This window comes from Quercus lobata, chromosome 2, assembly GCF_001633185.2.
Source record: "Quercus lobata isolate SW786 chromosome 2, ValleyOak3.0 Primary Assembly, whole genome shotgun sequence".
NCBI lineage: Eukaryota > Viridiplantae > Streptophyta > Magnoliopsida > Fagales > Fagaceae > Quercus > Quercus lobata.
Genome location: NC_044905.1, coordinates 35,064,161 through 35,085,945, shown reverse-complemented (window position 1 = coordinate 35,085,945; position 21,785 = coordinate 35,064,161). Strand labels below are relative to the sequence as shown.

Here is a 21,785-nt window from a genome sequence, read left to right as displayed (position 1 = left end):
AGGATTCTAGAAACTATAAAATGAAAGTTTTTCTATATTAAAGATGGATTTTGGAACGAATCCCACATTGTATGGGAGCCATTCCAAACCCCTATTTTCTTACTATATAAAGCTATAAAATGTAGCTTATCAAAAGATACAGAGAGTTCTAACACAAGATTTACTACAAATAGTGAATCAAAGAGGGAGATTTTCACAAAACATCCTTAAGTCAACATTTTTTCTGATTGAGGCCTGTTCTTGCCTTGATCTTGGTGTTTTAAGATTACTAATCACTTTTATATTTGATTGTGAATAGATTGAACTGAGAAGAACGGTTAAAATCAAGCCAAGGTACTTTTGTTTTGAGGTACAAAGTTTCTTACCTCTTTTCTTTTATTTTTCTTTGTCTTTATCTTTATTTCTATTTCTACTACTTGTCTTTGTGTTATAATATGTTTGCTTAGTCTAGGTTTTCTTTATCTTTTGATGTAAAGCATGTTAGGTTGTTAGTTTTCATTGTTGAGTTGCCGTGTTCCTGTGTTTTTGGGTTAGGATTTAGGGTGAGTATGCGTAATGTAGATATTGCATTTTGTACCCCTTATGACTCGGGCCCTTATTCCCCAATGATGCTCGAACTCAAAGGCCCAAGGCCAATTTAGAGCTCAATCAAATATTAAATAGACTTGAGGAATGTTAAAATGGAAAATATAACCTTTTAAAAGAGAAAAAATCTATTTTTGGAAATAAAATGACTAAAGTGGCCCTTGGCCTGCGTACACAGGCCAAAGCATGCGTACACAAGCACATTCCTGTGTACGCAACTAAGGTTTCAAAAGCATAAGCAAGGCAAGTTTTTTGCAATAATGGCTAAGGTTTTGAATGAATCTCACATCATCTGGGAGCCAATCCAAACCCCATTGTTTCCACTAAAAAAAGCCTTACATGGTACATATTCAAAACACAAAGAAATCCCACGAGAAAAGTCTAAGATTCACTAGAAAATAGTGAATCAAAAGGGAGTATTTCACAAAACACTCTCAAGTCATTTTTATTTGATTGGTACCTATTCTGGTCCCAATCCTTCGAGTTTAAAGTTTCTAATCACTGTTTTATTGAAATGTGATAGATTTGACTAAAGGGAACAATCAAAAATCAAGCCAAGGAGCTTTTGCTTTAAGGTATTAGGTCTAACCCTTTCTCTTTCGTTTCTGCTTTTCTTTCTTCATTTTAATCTTGTTTTCTGCGTAGTTTATGTTAGCGTATGCCTGTTTAAGTTAGTTTCTTAGCTCTTTTCATGTTGCACGTTAGGTTGTTTGATTTTTATTTTAAGGTTCTGCTCTGTGTAGACACCGCATTTTGTACCCCTTACGACTTGGGCCCCCGTTCCCCAATAATACTCGAACTCTAAGGCCCAAGATTAGTTTAGAGCCCAATTAGATATTAAATTGACTTGAAGAGTGTTAAAATAGAAAATAAAACCTTTTAAATGAGTAAAAATCTATTTTTGGAAAATTAAAGGACCAAACTTGCCCTCAGCTTGCATACACGAGCTAATGCATGCATACGCAAACACATTCTTGCATATGCAGCTAGGGTTTCAGAAGCATAAGAAAGACAAGTTACTGCAATTATGGCTGAGGTTTGGAATTAATCCTACCTTGTCTGGGAGCTGTTCCAAGCCCCATTTTTTCCACTATAAAAAGCCTTACATGGTACATTTTCAAAACACACAGAAATCCTACGGGAAAAACCTAAGATTCACTAGAAAATAATGAATCAAAAGGGAGTTTTAACAAAGCACCCTCAAGTCATTTTTATTTAATTGGGACCTGTTCTGGTCCCAATCCTTCGAGTTTAAATTTTCTAATCACTGTTTTATTGAATTGTGATAGATTTGAATGAGGGGAATGGTCAAAAATCAAGCCTAGGAGTTTTTGCTTTAAGGTATTGGGTCTAACCCTTTCTCTTTCTTTTACGCTTTTCTTTCTTCATTTTAATCTTGTTTTCTGCGTAGTTTATGTTTGTTTAAGTTAGGTTTTTTTAGTTCTTTTCATGTTTTATGCACATTAGGTTGTTAGATTTTCGTTTTAAGGTTTTGCTTTATGTAGACACCACATTTTGTACCCCTTACGACTTAGGTCCCCGTTCCCCAATAATACTCGAACTCTAAGGCCCAAGGTCTAGAGCCTAATCTGATATTAGATTGACTTGAGGAGTTTTAAAATAGAAAATATAACCTTTTAAATGAGTAAAAATCTATTTTTGGAAAATTAAATAACCAAAGTAGCCCTCAGCCTGCATACGTGAGTCATGACATGCATACGCGAGCTAAAGCATGCGTATGTAGGCACATTCTTATATATGCAGCTAGGGTTTCAAAAGCATATGAAAGACAAGTTTTCTGCAATAATGGTTGAGATTTGGAATGAATCCCACATCGTCTGGGAGCCATTCCAAACCCCATTTTTTCAATCATAAAAAGCATGGTACATTTTCAAAACACATAGATTCAGAAGAAAAGCTTTACATGGAAAAACTTAATATTCACTAGAAAATAGTGAATCAAAAGGGAGTTTTTCAAAAAACACCCTCAAGTCTTTTGATTTGATTGGGACTTTTTCTGTCCCCAATCCTTTGAGTTTAAGATTACTAATCACTATTTTATTGAATTGTAATAGATTTGACTGAGGGGAATGGTGAAAAATCAAGCCTAGGAGCTTTTGTATTAAGGTATTCTTTTGGAACTTTTCTTTTTCCTTTTCTGCCTTTAATCTGTTTCTTTTTTTAGTTTTTGTTTATACATGTTTGTTTAGGTTAGTTTTAGGCTTTCTTTATGTTTTTTAGCATGTTAGGTTGCTAGACTTACGTTTTTTCTATTTTGTTGGGTTTCTATTCTATTTCTGTATTAATTAGGTTTTTTGGGTAAGGATTTGTGTACACATGATTAAGCCTATATACATAAGCTGAACTCATGCATACGCAGACCTGTTCTAGCGTGCGTGATGCTGTTACCCAGAAACCGTAATTTATGTTTATTTTGTTTTTGCTTTCACATGTTTGTTCTATGTAGCCTCTTTTTCATATATTTTAATCCCCATAACTGTTTGTCCATCTTTTAACATGTTTATTTGTTATCACATGTTTAGATTAGGGTTTTATGCTTGTTTCTTGCTTTGACACGATGAACATGCATTCACATGCCCATTTATGATGTCATAGGTGCTGAGATGCTGTGAGATAAGTAAGGTAAGTCCTGCATTTACATGAACATGCATGTTGATTATTTAACCCTCCCTTGATATATGTGTATGAAGATAATGCCTTGTTTTGATTTATGATGTGATTTGCTTTGCTACCATGTTTGGGTTACTGCCTTGCCTTGAGGTGTATGATAGGGTTTCACATGCTAAGGTGTTCGGCTCTTTATTTCTTTAAGGCTGGACATGTGTTTTGGGATGAATGATGGCATGATTGTATGCTTAGATGTATGCTAGTATGTGTGTGAGTATAGATGCAAGTGTTGAACATGTTTTTAATAAGGTTAGGATGTAAGACACAATGATGGGAGGCCAACCTTAGGGTTGGGCAATCTTGGGTGCCTAATACCTTCCTAAGAGCGTACCTAAACTCTAAACCCATACTTTGGTGTTAAGACCAAAGGTCCTTCCTTGAAAGGACGCTATATTCATGGTTCCTAGACCATATAACTAGGTGGTGACTTCGGCACTCTTTTCCCTTGTGCCCATACTCCGTTTTTGCATTTTTAGGTTTTTTGGGCAAGGACTTGCTTACGCATAATCTTACCTGTGCACGCAGGCCTGTTCTAGCGTGCATGACGCCATTGCCTAGAAACCCTAAATTTTTGTCTGTTTGTCTACCTCTTTAGGCTCAATAGGGTTCTTGTCTACCTCTTTCACATGTTTGTTTGCTGTCATATGTTTAGATTAGGGTTTGTCTTAGTTTTGATACCATACCGTTCATTCACATGTCCATTCGTCAATGCTATGTGAATCATGTTAGGAACATATGTCAATATAGAATTGGATAATCCTTTGACAAAACCCACTTTACTTGTAATTGGGTAGATCTAGGATGTGTTTAATGCTTCAAGGAACAAGGTTTCAAGTTCAAGTGTTAAAGTCATGCAAGTCTGTCCAAGAAACAAGTGAAGGAGTACTAGATTTTAAAACTCGACAGCTAGTATCTATCGAGGTTTAAAAGGCTGTTTAAGCCAGATGCTCGACAGCTGCTCGATAGATAGGGTATCTGTCGAGGTTTATGAAAATTAGTTTTTCAGAGCTGATTTCACTCTAATCCATAAATAGATGTTTGGGCTTTCTTTTCTCACAACCCTAAACATATATAAGGATTGTTTTTCAAAGCAAAAGTTTTTCACAAGCATATTGTGAACCGGTGACAGATGCCCTAGTTCATCTTTCTCTTCAAGAAGTTGCTGTGTTTGTACACCGTAAGGTTTTGTAACGAAGGAGCTTCATGATCTTCATCATGTTGATGAACTGAAGAACTTTGTAGCCAACATCTTTCTCAAGTTGGTGAGTAAGCCAGGTACTGGGATTCGCGCATTGAATTGGTTAGTCACATACTAGGAGCCGTGTATTGAAAGGAAAGATTGTCATTACAGAACAAGTCCAATTGGGTATTCGGGTAAGTGTACAATTGTAGGTTGGTATAAGGTACTGGGATTCCTTTACTTGTAACCGCTTGTTGTGATAATAGTGAATTTTCAAGAGTGATGACCTTAAAATCACCCGGTGGGATTTTTGCCATGTAGGTTTTCCCCATTCATAAACAAATCACCATGTCAATTTATTTTCTGCTGCATTTTAACTTAGTTGGTGATTTGTTTGTGCTACCACTCTTATTGCATACTAATTGAATTAATTAATTAACTTGGCTAATTAATTGGTTAATTCATCACAAAGGGTCAATACATTCTTGGCCTATCAAATGCCATAGGTGCTGTGTTACTGAGAGGTAAGTAAGGTATGTCATGTATTCACATGAACATGCATGTTGTTATTTAATCCTCCTTTGAGGTATGAAGTTAATGCCTTGTTCATAAAATGATTTGCTTCCTTTTGATGATATGCTTGCTGCCTTATTTTAAATGAATGCTAGGGTTTCTTTTGTATGTTTGGCTCTCATTTGTTTGGTGGATAGATAAGTATGTTTGTTTGGGATGAAAGATGCCATGTTGTATGCTAGATGCATGTTAGTGTGTGTGTGTGAGTCTAGGATATAAGTGTTGGTGAACATCGCGGTGTGGAAGGCAACCTCACTGAGGGAGTTAGAAAGTGAGAGAAAGAAAAAAGAGAAGGATGTTTTTGTAGAGAGAAAAAAAGAGAGTTATGGAGAATATGAAAAGGTGAGGGAGATGAAGAGAATGAAGAAGAAGAAAAAAACGGTTGGTAACTGTTGGGAAAAATGAAAAGGCGAGAACACACCTGATGGCTAAACTACGTGTAGTTTAGGCCTCACCACTAAACTACATGTAGTTTAGTCATAAACAGTATTTAAAAAAAAAAAAAAAAAAAAAAATTCCTTTCCAAAAAAAGGAGGGACATCTCAAGATTACCCCAATTAAGGCATAAAATTATCAAAGGACTCCCTAGTGAGTGGTAAAGGAAATAGAAGACTCTTCCCCCGATAAAGCACATCAAAAACCATCCCCAGTAGATCAAGCATATCAAGAACACTATCCTTAATAAGGAAGCAGAAGATTCTCCCTCAAATGGATTAAATCTATCGAACATCAAACTCAGGGAGAAAGCTGAAGACTTTTCCTCAATATTTCAAGCATTTCAAGAACGCTATCCTTAGAAAGGAAGCAAAATATTCTTCCTCAAATATATCAAACCTATCAAACATCATCCTCATAGAGGAAGTAGAAGACTCTTCCTCAATAGTTCATGCGTGTTGAGAACCATCCCCATTGAGGAGGCAAAAGATTCTTCCTCGATGGACCCAAGCACATTAAAGCAATCCCCAATGAGAAAGCAAAAGATTCTTCCCTAAAGTATCCCTTGTAATGGAGCAGAAGATTCTTCCCCAGTGAGTCCCATACACCAAAAAAATCCCCAGTGAGGAAGCAGAAGATTCTTCCTCAAAGTCCTTAGCGAACCATGAAGGAAGCAGAAGATTCTTCCCTAGTAGGTCACACATCTACACTACTCCTCAGCAAGTCCATCCAAACTACTCCTCAACGAGTTTCTCATCCCCATGCAAGTCGTGAGAGGTAGAAGATTCCTCCCCATGCACACCTGCTCCTCAGCAAGTTTTTCCACCATTCCCAGTGGATCCAACAATCAAGACTACTCATGCACATATCTTCCGAGAATTGAACATGCAGGCACGGTAGAAAAATGTAGAGATAGTGATAAAGAAAGAGACCAAGGTCAACCCGAGGCAAGAGCCTCACCTGAAAAGGTAGAGAAAGAAGTGAAGACAAGAGGAAAAAGTCACTTAGAGAAGTTTGAGGCAAGAGCCCCGAATGGACACCACAGAGACTATATCCTTATGTTGTTTGTTGGGTTAGCTTGTAAGAGCACCTTTGTTTGTTTTCTTTTTTTTTCTTTTTAAGTGACTTTAGGATAGTGAGTCACTTGCCATTTGCTTGCAAGTGGTAAAACAAGTTCTGGGATAATGAACCTGTCGTTGCTCATTTCTCGAGAAACAAAGTTAAGACTTCGGACATACGAATCCCACGTAGATCTTCGAAGTTTCACCCCGCCCCATGTATGCATGATGTGTGCCGTGTGCATGGGTTGGGTCCGAGCTGTACATCAAAACAAAAAAGGGACATCTGTAGACACCACATTTTGTACCCCTTACGACTCGAGCCCCCATTCCCCAATAATGCTCGAACTCTAAGGCCCAAGGCCAATTTAGAGCCCAATCATATACTAAATTGACTTGAGGATTGTTAAAATAGAAAATATAACCTTTTAAATGAGTAAAAATCTATTTTTTGAAATAAAATGACTAGCCATCGGCCTGCGTACGTGGGTCACGGCCTGCATACGCAAGCATATTCCTCCATATGCAGCTAAGGTTTCAGAAGCATAAGAAAGACAAGTTTTCTGCAATAATGGCTGAGGTTTGGAATGAATCCCACATCGTCTAGGAGCTATTCCAAACCCCATTTTTTCCATTATAAAAATCTTTACATGGTACATTTTCAAAACACACAGAAATCTCATGGGAAAAACCTAAGATTCACTAGAAAATAGTGAATCAAAAAGGAGTTTTTACAAAACACCCTTAAGTTATTTTTATTTGATTAGGACCTGTTTTGGTCTCAATCCTTTGAGTTTAAAGTTTCTAATCACTATTTATTGAATAGTGATAGATTAGGAGCTTAAGAGCTTTTGCTTTGAGGTATTGGGTCTAACCCTTTCTCTTTCTTTTCTACTTAACTTTTGGCATTTTAATCTTGTTTTTTGCGTAGTTTATGTTTATGTATGTCTGTTTAAGTTAGTCTCTTAGTTCTTTTCATGTTTTGTGCACGTTAGGTTGTTAGATTTTTGTTTTAAAGTTCTACTCTGTTTTTAAGTTTCTAGGTTTTTTGGGCAAGGACTTGTGTACGCATAATCTTACCTGTACACATAGGCTTGATTATGCGCACGCAGGCATGTTCTAGCATGCGTGAAACCGTTGCCCAGAAACCCTAAATTTTCGTCTGTTTATTTTGTCTCTGCCTTCACATGTTTGGTCTGTTTAGCCCCTTTTTGATATGTTTTAGGCTCTATAGGTTCTTGTCTACCTCTTTCACATGTTTGTTTGCTATCACATGTTTAGATTAGGGTTTGTCTTAGCTTTGATACCATGCCATTCATTCACATGTCCATTCATTAATGCCATAGATGCTATGTTGCTGAAAGGTAAGTAAGGTAAGTTATGCATTCACATGAACATGCATGTTGTTTAATCCTTCTTTAAGGTATGAAGTTAATACGTTGTTCATAAAATGATTTGCTTGCTTTTGATGATATGCTTGCTCCCTTGTTTTAGATGAATGCTAGGGTTTCTTTTGTATGTTTAGCTCTCTTTTGTTTGGTGGATAGATAAGTATGTTTGTTTGGGATGAAATATTTCATGTCGTATGCTAGATGCATTTTAGTGTGTGTGTGAGTCTAGGATATAAGTGTTGAGTTAGTTTTAATAGGGTTAAGGTATAAGACATAATGATGGGAGGCCAACCTTAGGGTTGGGCAATCCTGGGTGCCTAACACCTTCCCAACAACGTACCTAAACTCCGAACCCATATCTCTGGTAGTAAGATTAAAAGGCCCTTCCTCGAAAGGACACTATATATATGGTTCCTAGACCATTGCAAAAACTAGGTGGCAAATCCCCCCTTATGTGGGCACGCCTTCTGCATGCATATGCATACTCGAAGTATGCGTACGCATACAACTGGGCTGCATACGCAGGCCCTATGTATGCGCACGCATACTCAAGCCTAGAAACTCTAATCCAACCCAATCTATTTCTATTTTTTTTTTCTCTTAAACAGTATGCCTCTGCCTTGCTTCTCTTTACGCTTGTAAGTCTCTGTTTCTCTGTTTGTTTTTTTGTTTGATTGTCCTTCACATGCTAGATAAGGGTTCCTTAAATCCTTTCCTTGTTTTGCCATGACCATGCATATAAATGATCATGCATTAATGCATAGGTGCTATGGTAAAGTGAGATAAGTCATGCATTCATATGAACATGCAATTGGAATACATGTTTTGATGATGAATATGAATATGCTTGTTGGGATGATGTTTAAATGCAATCACATGTTTGCTTAAATCTTATCATGCCTATGTTTCTGCCTTGGATGTAATATAATGCTATGTGCGATAGATATATGCTAGGATATGATATGAGATGTATGTTATGGTTTAGGATGAAATGTGATGTTTGTTTGCTAGATGCATGTTAGTGTGTGTGTGAGTCTAAAATGACAATATTAAATATGCCTTTAACAAGATTAAGATGTAAGACACAATGATTGGAAGCCGACCCACGGGTCGATGGTCCTGGGTGCTTAACACCTTCCCAAGCCGTACCTAAACTCTGAACCCATACTCTAGTAGTAATATCAGTCCTTCCACAAAGGGCGCTACATATATGGTTCCTAAACTTAATCTAGGTGGTGACTTCGTTTCTTTTCTCCGCCCTAGTCCACTCGGCCGAGGCAAACTCCCCTCCCGTTGTGCCCATAGTGACTTCATTTACAACCTCTACCATGGTCCACCTTAGGCCAAGGCATACTTCCCAACCACGCAGATGAAACCACGTTGCGGGCGCTTGCGCCTACAGTGACGACTCCACTAGGGATAGAGAGTTTGATTCTAATGTGTTCCATTCCTTAATTTTAATAAAGTCTTATTTAATATTGTTTGCACACACTTTTTCTTCGTTCTTTTGTCCCTTTTCCATGGTTGGTAATAAGTGGGAAGGTGGAGGCTCCATTTGGGCCAAAATCTTCCAAAGTTTAACCCACCAACTCACAACCCATGCCATCACCTATAATGGGCTTTAAGTACATTAATAGTTTTCCACCAATCCATTATGGTCCATTTAGGCCTAAGGTTGGAATCATGGCCCACCTTGTGAGTGACCTATTGACCTATCCATTTAGCTTTAAGTAGCTTTCCCACACTTAGAGAGATCTTAGATCCTATCAAAAAATGGTACCCTTTATATCTCTTGTTTGTTCAACCATATACTTTGTGTTCACCTAATTCTAAAGGACAAATTAAAGATGTAAAATATTTTTGAAAGGACGATCCAAAAGTTATGGCATGCCCTAAAATATTGGGATGAAAAGAAAAGAAGTTCTCACATATAAGAGGCTTATCCCAAACTCCAAAGGTATATCTTAACTTGGAAGGTTCATAGAACCATAGCTTAGTTGTTATCATAAGCCCAAAATCAAAGGCCTCTTGAAAAGGAGAACTGATGTGCATTGATAATAGCTTAATTTTGCATATTTATATCATTATTAGAAAGCATTATCATACTTATTTTGAGTGAATTCAAGCATTTTATATTTGGTTTTGGAATAATGCTGAATAATCAATTTTGTGCTTAATTGAATTTTATTGCGTGAATTTGTCTTTTGTAGGAAAATGGAATTAAATAAGTTGATTTGTGCAAAGAAGAAAGCTAGTGGACTTTACTTTTACAAGGGCCATGATGAAGTTAAAAAAGGCCAACTCAACTAAATTTAAGTCCAATTGGAGCAAGGAATCAAAGGAAATTTGCATCGAATCCAAGTCCAATTTGGATTTGGATTCCAGCCTACGCATCAGTTAGTATTTTTGACATAACTTTCGGCTCAGACATCCAATCATGATGATTCAAGTTGGGATGGAACTTTAACTTAAAGGACCACAACTTTGTAGTTTACCAAAAGTCTAAATTCTGAAGTTAAATGGGCCAAAATTTTCGGTTAAATGAAGATTAAAAATCTAAGATTTTCTCCAAATGAGAATTCAACTTGTAATAGGATTCCTTGACCTATTTGAAGGCTCTTTAGGGAAAAATTCAGTGGAGCCTAGTGCTAGGTCTGGGATGAAAAACAGAAAATTAGAGTAAGAGGAGGTGCCACATGTGGCTTCTTTGTAGCTTTTCTCCATGACAGCATTATGACTATTTCTTTCTCTATCTTATTTGTCTAGTTTAATGTTCAGTAGTTTATTCTTGTGTTTTATTTCAATTACCATGAGTAGCTAAATTTATAATTAGCGTTGAGGATGAAACCTTGTTAAGGATTATCAGTAATATTTATGTGATTTTATTTTTCCCACAATAGTTGTTCTTTAATGATTTAAATTGTTCTTACTTCATATCAATTGACTAAGATGAGATTCTAGATATGAGTTCAATCATGTTTTTCTCATAATTTAGGATTTGTCTTAATTAATTGAATGCTTGGTTTATTATTTCTTGATTTTAAAATTGGATATCTCTTGAGATTTGTTTGGCCACGGATACAATTGATGATTTGATTTTATACCTAGGAAGCAAAGAAGAGCATGTTTTAGATATTTAAATAGAAGTTTTAATGATAATATTCTCTACGGTAGCAAGATTGATTTCTAGATTATCATGTAGTGGTTGGGAAAAATTAATCATCATAAATATATGTTGATATGAATTAACAAGGCAGATTGATTTGTTTGGCTATCTCTTGTGATTTGTTTGCTATGTATATAATTGATGATTTGATTTTATACCTAGGAAGCGAAGAAGAGCATGCTTTAGATATTTAAATAGAAGTTTTAATGATAATATTCTCCATGGTAGCAAGATTGATTTCTAGATTTTCATGTAGTGGTTGGGAAAAATTAACGATCATAAATATATGCTGATAAGAATACAAGACAGATTCCAAAACCTTAATTCTTTTCTCTAGATTGTTTATATCTCTTTACTGCTTTATATTATATCTTTGCTTAGTTTAATTATTTGCTTAGTATATTTAATTGCAAACAACCTGAAAGCTTAAAATGTGTTAAAACACAAGAGCTATTTAGACCCTCAAATTAAAGATTACAACTCGATTGATTTTACTCTAACTTATACAAAGTATGGAAAAGAATAAATACGAGCGGATAAACAAACAAACTACTCTAACCCATAATCGTTATAACACAACAGTAAAATTAAAGGTAAAAGAGTAGGGAAGAAGAATGCAAACACAAGATAACACATGTCAATGTGTTATCGAAGAGGAAACCGAAGTACTCGGCGTAAAAGCTCTCCGCTACCCTCCAAGTGGTAATCGATCCATTACACAATCAGTTGGGATACATGAATAGAAAAAGACCCTCCAAGCCTAGTCTACCCAATGCACCTAAGCCCTCTAAGCTCCTACTCTAATAAGGCTTCTCGGAACCGTGTCTTGTCTAGCTCTTCGAATCCCGCAATACGCCCAATTGCATCCGCCAAAGCCTAGCTTCTTCCAATACTTCCTAGCAGCACCAAAACCTCACTTGACACTATGAAAGGGTGTGGTAAGTGTTTGAACTATCAACCTCTTAATGGTATGGAAATAGAGAGGTAGGCGTTGAGGAAAATCCACATGTAATTGTGTAGAGAATTGTAGGTATAACAATCTCTAACTCTTAATGTTTGTGGCTAGGATTTTCTCTCAGAAGCACTCCTCAACATATGTGGGTAATGGTGATATATATAGTGTGGGTAAGGATAGAGTGTATCATAAATGACAATCTCGCAAAACAGAATGTTTCGTGGGAAAGCCTTACTTGCGAAACACTCGCAAAAACCAACTGTCTCCATCTTGTCCTGACTCTTCACATTCCAGTCATGTGCAGGGCACATGCATCACTTCGCGGGAAGCTTACTCGCGAGCTACCCGCGAAAACAACTTTAGTTTTCAATTAGCCTTGAGTCTTCACACTCTCTTTCTCTCACACACAACCCTTACAAATAAAACCCATATGAAATACAAGGTACAAAAAATTGAACATAATTACAATCAAATTTGGCACGGAATAAAAGCCAACAAAATACATAGTTGTAAATTACAACTTTACACAACCAATTTTTATTAAACTAGATTAGGATTAATTTGGTTAAGATTTGATTAATTTTCCTGCATTCATTTAAGTCCCTATGGATTCGACATTGTTCTTGTCAAACTATACTTCGGTACGGTTCGTACACTTGCGAGTACTTTAAAATTTCACAACAAGAACCTTGTGCCCAAGGTAGCAAATATGTTGTGGACCCAGCATCCAACATCCTACCAAGTCAATATGAATCTCCCTAATCTTGGGCCTCTTCGTTGCATGCCAAGGCCCAAAATTTTTTATTTATTTATTTTTGTATATTTTCTTATACAAGATAGAATTTCTACTCTAACCTAATCTAAGTGTATATGTATGTGAAGTTCTCTCTTAGAGACTTGAACCCTGACCCTTGCCCCTCACACCCCAAAAGCACTTATACTCATAGAGTGACCATCGCGCCAAGGGTGTGCAGTACTAATATAGCACAATGTTAGTTTCTAACATTTAGGGGTTAATTATCATTTTTGACACAGAGAAAATGTTAGAAACTAAAATGGTAATTAGCCCTTTTTTTTTCTTGAATGACATTGAGCTATATATACATACATACATATATATATACACACACACATACACATGTTGATAAAAAGACAGAAGACATTAGTGATTAGACTTTAGTTTTTTTTTTTTTTTTCTTTTAAATTTTTTTTGAACCATGGACTTTAATAAGACTTCTCATATAATTTTCTTAACATTCGAGTATTTTAAATTTTATCCTTCAATTCCTGCCAATTAATAGAATACAACGTAAATGAAATGTGTCTCAAACATTTTTTTGGAAGTATCACAGACATTATTCAAAGCATCTTGACTGTAAAATTACTTCAACAAACGAATGCTTCTGGAAAGACCAAATCCAAGTCACTTTCCATTTTACGAGTCCTTATTAGAGATTGAATCCAAAATTTTTCCAAATTATGAACAAGTAGGCAAATTAGTTGGAGGTGGCAGAATGCTTGTTTCCACGGTGGTTCCATTCTTCACAATGAGGACAGTGTCCATACCCCAGCTTGCATGCCTTTCCAAATGACAGTGCATAAACCACACCCCTGAAAAATAGATATCATCCATGTTATCAAAAAAGTGGTACACTAATTATATTTTGTGAGAGAGAGAGATTACCTGGATTATTAGCAAAAAATCTAATCGTGGCCCATCCATTCTTAGGAACTCCAAAGGTGTTAACTTCTGGTGGATCATTCAGATTGTAAGTACTTGGGGAAGAGGTAGCATTGAAATTTCCATAACCTGTCCCAACCAAATAGAAGCTAAAACCATGTAAATGCAATGGGTGATTCTCTGCATTCCCAACGTTTGTCCCCTGGAACACTATTTCCACTGCTTCCCCATAATTTATCAACCTTGCCTTTGTTCCTTGGGTTGGGTATAACGTATTATTACCCACATCTCCTGTGAAGTTAAAAACAGAGGGTGGCTGATTCGGGAAATCACTTCCGAAAACGCCTGTCAAGCTCCTGTGTATAGTTTCAAAAATTAGGTAATTTTCCTTAACAAGCTTAAGTTACCATCATTTTGATTCTCAAAAAAAAAAAAAAAAAAAAAAAATTGAAATCATTTTATAATTTAGTGATACTTGCGCATTCTCCTAGAAGTGAGATTTATGGGACTAGATGTTATTTGTTTGCTCTGATTAGACCCCTGCATACTCAAATTTGTTTAACATAATTAATTAGCCAAGTAGTTACTTAGGTTAATCATTCAAATATAGGTTAAACTCATGCAATCATATTATTACTTAGTGCAGAAAAGTAAATAAGCAAGCAATATGATGACTCAGGAAAACCAATGAAATCAACGGTTTTAAGGTAAAAAACTTAGGGAGGATTTAACCTAGCTATCCTCAAGATAAACAAATTCACTATGATAGAATGGAAGTTTACAATAGATTTTCTCCCTAAAATCTAAAGCTACCTCTTGTAGAACTTACTCACACAACCACGTGCAACTTCGACTCCACAAACTCTTCTATCTGAATTTGCTAAACACAAACACCCACATTTGTGACTTTGAGATCCCACTCAAAAATTTTAGATCGCCATCAGTAGTAGATCTTTATGCAGCAACTTGTTTCCACCAGTTCCTAATTGTAGATCTCGTTCCGATAGATTCTTGTAGAATTAGAAGGTTACAAAAGCCTCATAGATCTCACAGAATTAACTCACAAGACTTCCCAGAGCTTCTAAAACGTATTTAGGATTTTCCTTTTATACCTAATAGTGTTGGACTGAAATGCTAAACATTTTCGCAGGCTTTGAGCCTAATTTAAAATCTGCAAAATACGACTTTCAATCGATCGAACCTTTCTTTTGATCGGTCGAGCTTCACAAAAACTGAACTCTTCTTTATGCAGCTTAACAATTCTTAAATCTTGACTTGAACACTTTTGAGCAATGTCTAACACCTAATCTAGAGATGTTTTTGTACACTATTTGCCAACATACAAAAATTTATAATCTAAACATTTAATCCTAAATATTTAGAATCTAACATTATTCTATTATTTGCTATAAAAGAAAAGTGATTTCTATAGCTCCTCATAACAATAACAATAAGAGTTATAATTTGTTGTTGTTCTTTTCTTATTATTATTACTACTTTTGCATATAATCATTTCATGCTAAAGCAAATAAAATTTAAAAATTCTTTGCAAATTACAATACCTCCTTAGATGTATTACATTAGTTTTCTCAATTAAATTCAAATACATACATGATTATATTAACTACTAAAACAAAAATATTATTTTCTTTTATAAATGAAAGTTCAAATATGTGTATAAACACTCTTGAACGTTTAGACCCCCAATTTACAAATTAACCAATTCAAGCTTTATGTCAAACAACTAGCGTGCGGAAAATGAACATAAGCTATAATATAGAATTGGATAAACTATCTAAGTCAAATTAAAATCACAACCCACAGCAGATAATAAAAGGTAAAGATAAAAGATAAGGAAGATGCAAACACAAAGACAACACGCGATGTGTTATCGAAGAGGAAACTGAAGCTCTCGGCGTAAAACCTCTCCACTGCCCTCCAAGCGGTAAACAATCCACTAGAAAATGTAGTTGGGATACATGGACAGCAATAGACCCTCCAAGCCTAATCTACCCAGTGTACCTAAGCCCTCCAAGCTTCTTGCTCCAACGAGGTTGCGTCGAACCTTTTTCTTTTCTAACTTCTCGGATTCCGCTACTAGACCGTAGCATCAACCAATGTAGATTGGTTCCTTCCTAACTGCTTCCCAGAAAACCAAACAGCCCTCTCACAGTGATGAATATGGTAAGAACAAGGTTTTGGTAAAATACCTCTCAAGGATTTGACGATGGAGAGGAAAAAAGTTGAGGAATTTGAAGAGACTCTAATGTATAGATTGTAGGTGAATCAATCTTGTTTTTCTTTAGGGTTTCTCTCTCAAAATTCTCTCAGGAAGCTCTCTTACATTTGTGGGTATAAGGGGTATTTATACTGGAGTGAGAAAGGAATGTGAAACGTCAGGATTTACAAAACAGGGGTGGCTCGCGGCTTGACCTCGCGACTTGACTGAGTCGCGAGATCCTGTCGCGAGATAACCGTATGGCCAGTTGTCCTGTTTTGTCCTGTAGTGCTCCAGCTAGCATGACTGTTCACCTTCTGGCACGCTTGGTACGTGTGCTGCGTCTGGCGGCTTGAAGCCGCGAGCCACCCGTAAGAACAAGCCGTGAGTCTCTGTTTTCTTGCACACTCTTGAGCAAACAACACTCTATCTCACTCACTACCCTTACAACAAACCCACCTAAATACAGGGTTACTAAATGCTGAAATACAAGCAAATTTGGCACGGAATAAAGCCAATAAAATGGTTGATTAAATTCAACCTTACAATAAAAATAATTAAATTTAATATAGTTAGATGTTGAATTTAACTTGGAAACCTAATTCACTGTACCTAAGTTTTAGCAATAATTTAATTTAATATATCATATTTTTCATGCTTGTACTTTAAGCCTTCTCGGTAAAAGATTTTGTTAAACAAAAAAGGGAAGAGAAAAAAAATAAAATAGAGTGGTGTAGTACCTGTAGTATGCTTGTAGTATATCAATGGATGGGGTCACAAAACTTACGTTATTTAAGCTTGCAGCTAGCCTGCTATTACCACCTGGACCCCCACACGACGCATTAGCACAAAGTATTTGGTTTACGGAAACTGCGATAAAAATTCGTGTGGTGATATTTTTGGGCACATTAATTGGGTGTTCAGCACTTGCCAAAGATCTTATGCGAATTGTGAAGTTGTCTGCAGCATTCTGGTCTGTGACATTAGGAAGGGTCGGATAGGGAATAGAGGATGGAAGTGTATAATTGCCTGTGTACTGAAGAATAGCTGAAGTATTGGTACTATCAAATGCAGCATTGGAGTCAGAGAAAGGAGTAGCAGCTATGTAATAGTGACTTGGAGACTGGTTTGCTGTGACCAAAATATCCATTGTTTGTCCTGGGGTTATCATGATGTAACTTGTGGTTATGGGCTTTATGTATGCACCATCATGCGCCACAACTGTGAAATTGTGTTTGGCGATTCCAAAGAACATTTCTTCATTCATCACAGCGCTTACTAGACGTAGAAGATATGTTTTTCCATGCTCAACTGTAAGTTTATATGAAGCACCTGCATCTTGAAATTATAATGATCAGAAAATGATGTACAAGTTCTTTTCACTTACATTGCTGACCAATATTAGCTAACTACGACAAGCTCATTTCATTAAGTAATAACATTTTTAGTATACATCAATCTTTCATACCATTAGAACAATTGTTTGGAAATCCTGGTTGTCCATTGATAGTGTAAGCATCTGATAGTGTTGGATCACTGCCGGTAGCTGTGGCATTATCTTTTATCTCTTTCACATCTCCCTTGAACCATTCCCCTGCAACAAGGTTAAGATTTAGGTATATAATACTTGGGCATTGATTGTTGGAATCTCTTTATACTCTCTCCGTACATATCATTTGTAATCATGCATTATATATGAACATTCTTGAAAAATTTGAACACTTAATGTGAAAATATAAACATTGTGTGTACAAAGTTTATATTAAAGAATGTGAAACAATAATTTCCCATAATACTTCACTTTAGAGTTTAGATAGCTAGGACATGCAAGGGCAGAACTAGACAATTTAAAATAATAATAATAAAAATCTATTAACCCTCATATAAAAGACTATAAATAATTAATTAAATTTTCTTAATTTTCAACCGCTCCTTGAAAATTAAGAGTCCTTAAAAAAATTAGATACTTGAAATTCAAATATTCAAAAGGTTGGAACTTTCAATTAAGCAAATCTCATCTTATAAAATGAAAATAAAGCTATAAATATATGCTTGGGACAAAGGATGATGGGAGGAGAAAATAAAGGCAAGGGTAAATGGAATGTACTAATTTTAGGATACGTTTGATATACAATAATAGATCATGTAATGAAATGGTTATTTATGTGTAATAAATATTCGGTTATTTGTTTGTATTTTTATTATATGAAATAGTTATTTCTTAAATTAAGAAATTTATATCTCTATTGTTTACAAATTTATGACAATTTCATAATATGTTCTAATATTTTTAAACAAACACTTACATATGTGTATGCATTCATGTAGACATTTATATTAAACTTACATATGTGTATGCATTCATGTATACATGTATATTAATTAAATTATGATACTATAGTCTAGTCTTCCCAAGCAAAAATTCTTCATCCTACCCCTCAAAATTTCCCAATTATTAAGGTATGTATATGTTATATGTTATTAACATGTTTGGGTTTGGCGTAGAGTTATTGGACCAATTTTGAAATATGGGGAAAGTTTCCAAAAATTTTCACAATTGTTTTTTTCAATTGCTATCATTGTTTGTTATAATTGTTGCAAAGCAAAATTAGTGTTAGTGGTGGATTCGTATTAAAGTAATTTTATTCCAATCATTAATTGTCACCATATTTTGTAGTGAAAAAAAAAAAAAAAAAAATTGTCCCTAGTATTGCTCTTACCAAGTATGAGTACTTGTTCTGCAACAGGCTTGGGAAATGGATAAGTGGTTTTGGCCTCAGGTAAAATTACAATGGCACCATGGACTGTGGCTCGTGTCCAATCACTATGTGCATGCCACCACAAAGTTCCTTCTTCATCTGAAAATATGACCTCATAAGTAAAAATTTTTCCTGGTTTGATGGGACATTGTGTAATGTTCTCAGGACCATCTGACCATGGATTTTTTGGTTGTTTCACTCCATGCCTATAAAATAAAAATAAAAATAAAAAGTTAAAAAGTATTCATGAGTTTTCATGGTATTTGTTGATGAACACTAGATGATACATCATATCATGCATTGTGGTATTGATAACTAATGTATAAAGTTGTATAATATCTTCATGAATATATATATATATATATTTTTTTTAACAATAATTGAGAGAGGGGAATATAAACCCAAGTTATCCTCATTAGGAAATTGAGATAATATCATCTAACTATAAGACTTTAAAGTCTTGACAAATGTTATATAATTTTGTTGTTTAGTTAAAAAACAGCATGTTTTTGAATTTTTCTTGGACGAAACTTGAGCCCATCATTATTTATTTATAGCATGGTAACTGAATAATGTCATCGGCTTGTATATATATATACATATCACTTTCTTTGTATTTCTTTTGTATTTTTAAGGTTGCGTTTGGCATTGGCTTAAAAAGACAGCTATTTTTACTATTCAACTTATTTTTGCTATTATTCAACTTATTTTTTCTACTATTCATGGGTCCTATTGCACTTTTGGGTACTATTTATGGATCCTACTATACTATTTTAGCTAACTTTTAGATTTATTTACAGTACTTTCAACAAAAAGTTGTTCCAAACGGACTAGAGCAGCTAATGGAGGAGCCCTTGGGTCAACCATGGAATTGACCCTAGTGATCCAAAAATATAAAATAATAACTAATAATTTATTGAAATAGATTCTAGTTAGCTCAACTAGTAAACTTTCTTAATAAACAATTATCATGAAACTATAGGTTGAAATTCTATTGAATCTAAAAAATATATATTAATTGACTATTATGATGGAGCCATGGGTTGAAATATAGTGAAATCAGTGATTTTTTTTTTTTTTTTTCTATTTCATTTTATGGTAAACAGGAAAAAAAAATAAGGAAGCAATTGATAAAACAGAAAAAATACAAAAATAAAAGAACAATGCAATTTCCTTCAAAATTGTTAACATTTCTTCTCTATGCAATAATTTGTTTCCTATTTTGTGAAAAATTATATATAAACAATTAAATTAATTTACAAGTTTACATGTTTATTAATTTGGTCTCTTTTTTTAAAAAAATATTATAAATTTTTAATTGTTAAATTCAAATATATATCATATGGAGTATAACTTTGCTGTTTTGGAACCAAATCCCAACTTTGACCCTAAGAGTTGGGGAGAAGTCAAGCAAACATGCATGAAGGACCTATCACTTCAAATGTTAGTTTGATCCAACATGCATGAGAACACATTTTATATAAAATAAAATGAAAACTTTATGTATAAATTTTTAGAATCTCATTTTTCTATTATTCTATCAACTTTCACCAAATAAACTTTTAATAAATAAAAAAATAGTCTTCTAAAAAAAAAAAAAGTCCAAATGCACAATTTAAAGTAAGGTGTTTTTTCTCTCTCCAAATTGGTTTGATGGTCTATATTGTGTGTGTGTGGAGAGAGGAGAGAGAGAGAGGGGGGGGGAGCCATCATCACCAGTGAATAGTGACACCATAACTTGCTTCATTGTGGACATTAACATAAGCTCTATCGCCTTTGTGGACAAGAATTGTTGGTCCAGGGAAGCTGTCATTTATGGTAAGCATTGTCTTGTTGCTACAAAGCCTTTCAAAAAATGTGTTTTTCACCTGCAACCAAAATGTAAAATATTTAAATCAAATACCGTAAGATGAAAAAATATATACAGAAAAGGTTTCAACCACATTCTTCAGGTCCCTTACTAATATAGACCATTACTGATGGGTGGTTTTACATGAAAAAATAAAAATAATCAACACTTTTCCATAATGAATATATAAGAGACATTTTTTTGCAGGCACACACACTACTTCAGAAGGTTTGTGTCCAATAAATTTTACAAGGATCAAGAATATAGAGGAAACTTACAATAAAACTGTAGTGGTGGACATTATAAGCAGTGCAAACGAGCAAACCTTGCAGAAAAACAAACCCTAGAAATCCTAGGATCAAACTCATATTCTTTAGTCCCATTTCTCAATCAATTCTTACCAAATTAACAAAGAAAAATCACTCTTTGTTTCTTACGTTTTTATTTCTGTGACTGTCAACATGACATTAGGACCAATTTATAGACTACTAATCTTGCTACCGAAAATAATTTAAAATGTTTATGTTTTTAAACTCATACGAAAAACATGGGATTTGTACATGTGCCTGCTCCCTGTAACCTTCATAAAAACACGCATCATTACTAAGATTCCTTTCCGTTAGATGTGGGCCAGCTAATTTTTTATTATGAGTAAAGTTGATTTTTTTTACATACTAAATGATGCATAATCGAGACACTTTGCAATTAATTAATGGGATTAAGATCTACGTTGTCTCTTAAATAATCTTTGGGTCATTTGATATTTCTTGTTGTGTATGAGAGAGACATCTAAAAATTCGAAACATCTACTTTCTGTTAGTTTTTATTTTTTTTTCTTTCTCTTTTCCATTTTTTTCTTCGATAAAATGGCCGTCAACCCTCTCTCTCATTTTTTTTTTTTTCATAAAAAAAACACAAAATCTGACGTCCCTTTCTCATATATCAAAAAAATAAAAAATAAAAATCAATATTTCTTGAGAAACAAACACTTAGACTAACCATCCTTTCTCATTTTCACAATTTTTTTAGGAAAAAAAAAAAAACAAAAGACAGAAAAATTTCAGAGAAAAACCAAAGCAAAAAATGAAGCAAAGTGCCTGTGTGGTAAAAAGCTTTTTCTATTTTCTTTTATATTTTATCTAACAAAATTATATTTTTTATTAAAAATTAAGTTAAATTTTAGTTTTTTGTCATACATTTTGTATAAAAGTTAGCAAAAATTATATCTTTTGCCTTATATTTATCAA

General features: G+C 34.6%; 1 protein-coding gene across 1 annotated transcript; it reads right to left on the bottom strand.

The window, feature by feature from the left end:
- Positions 1 to 13,508: 13,508 nt before the first annotated feature.
- Positions 13,509 to 20,921, bottom strand: LOC115956723 (laccase-14-like). Its single transcript, XM_031075028.1, has 7 exons — positions 20,817 to 20,921; positions 20,406 to 20,557; positions 18,651 to 18,895; positions 17,399 to 17,524; positions 16,671 to 17,262; positions 13,716 to 14,068; positions 13,509 to 13,642 (listed from the first exon to the last, which is right to left on the bottom strand). The coding sequence occupies exons 1-7, from the start codon at positions 20,919 to 20,921 to the stop codon at positions 13,509 to 13,511; spliced, it is 1,707 nt and encodes a 568-aa protein (XP_030930888.1).
- Positions 20,922 to 21,785: the final 864 nt, after the last annotated feature.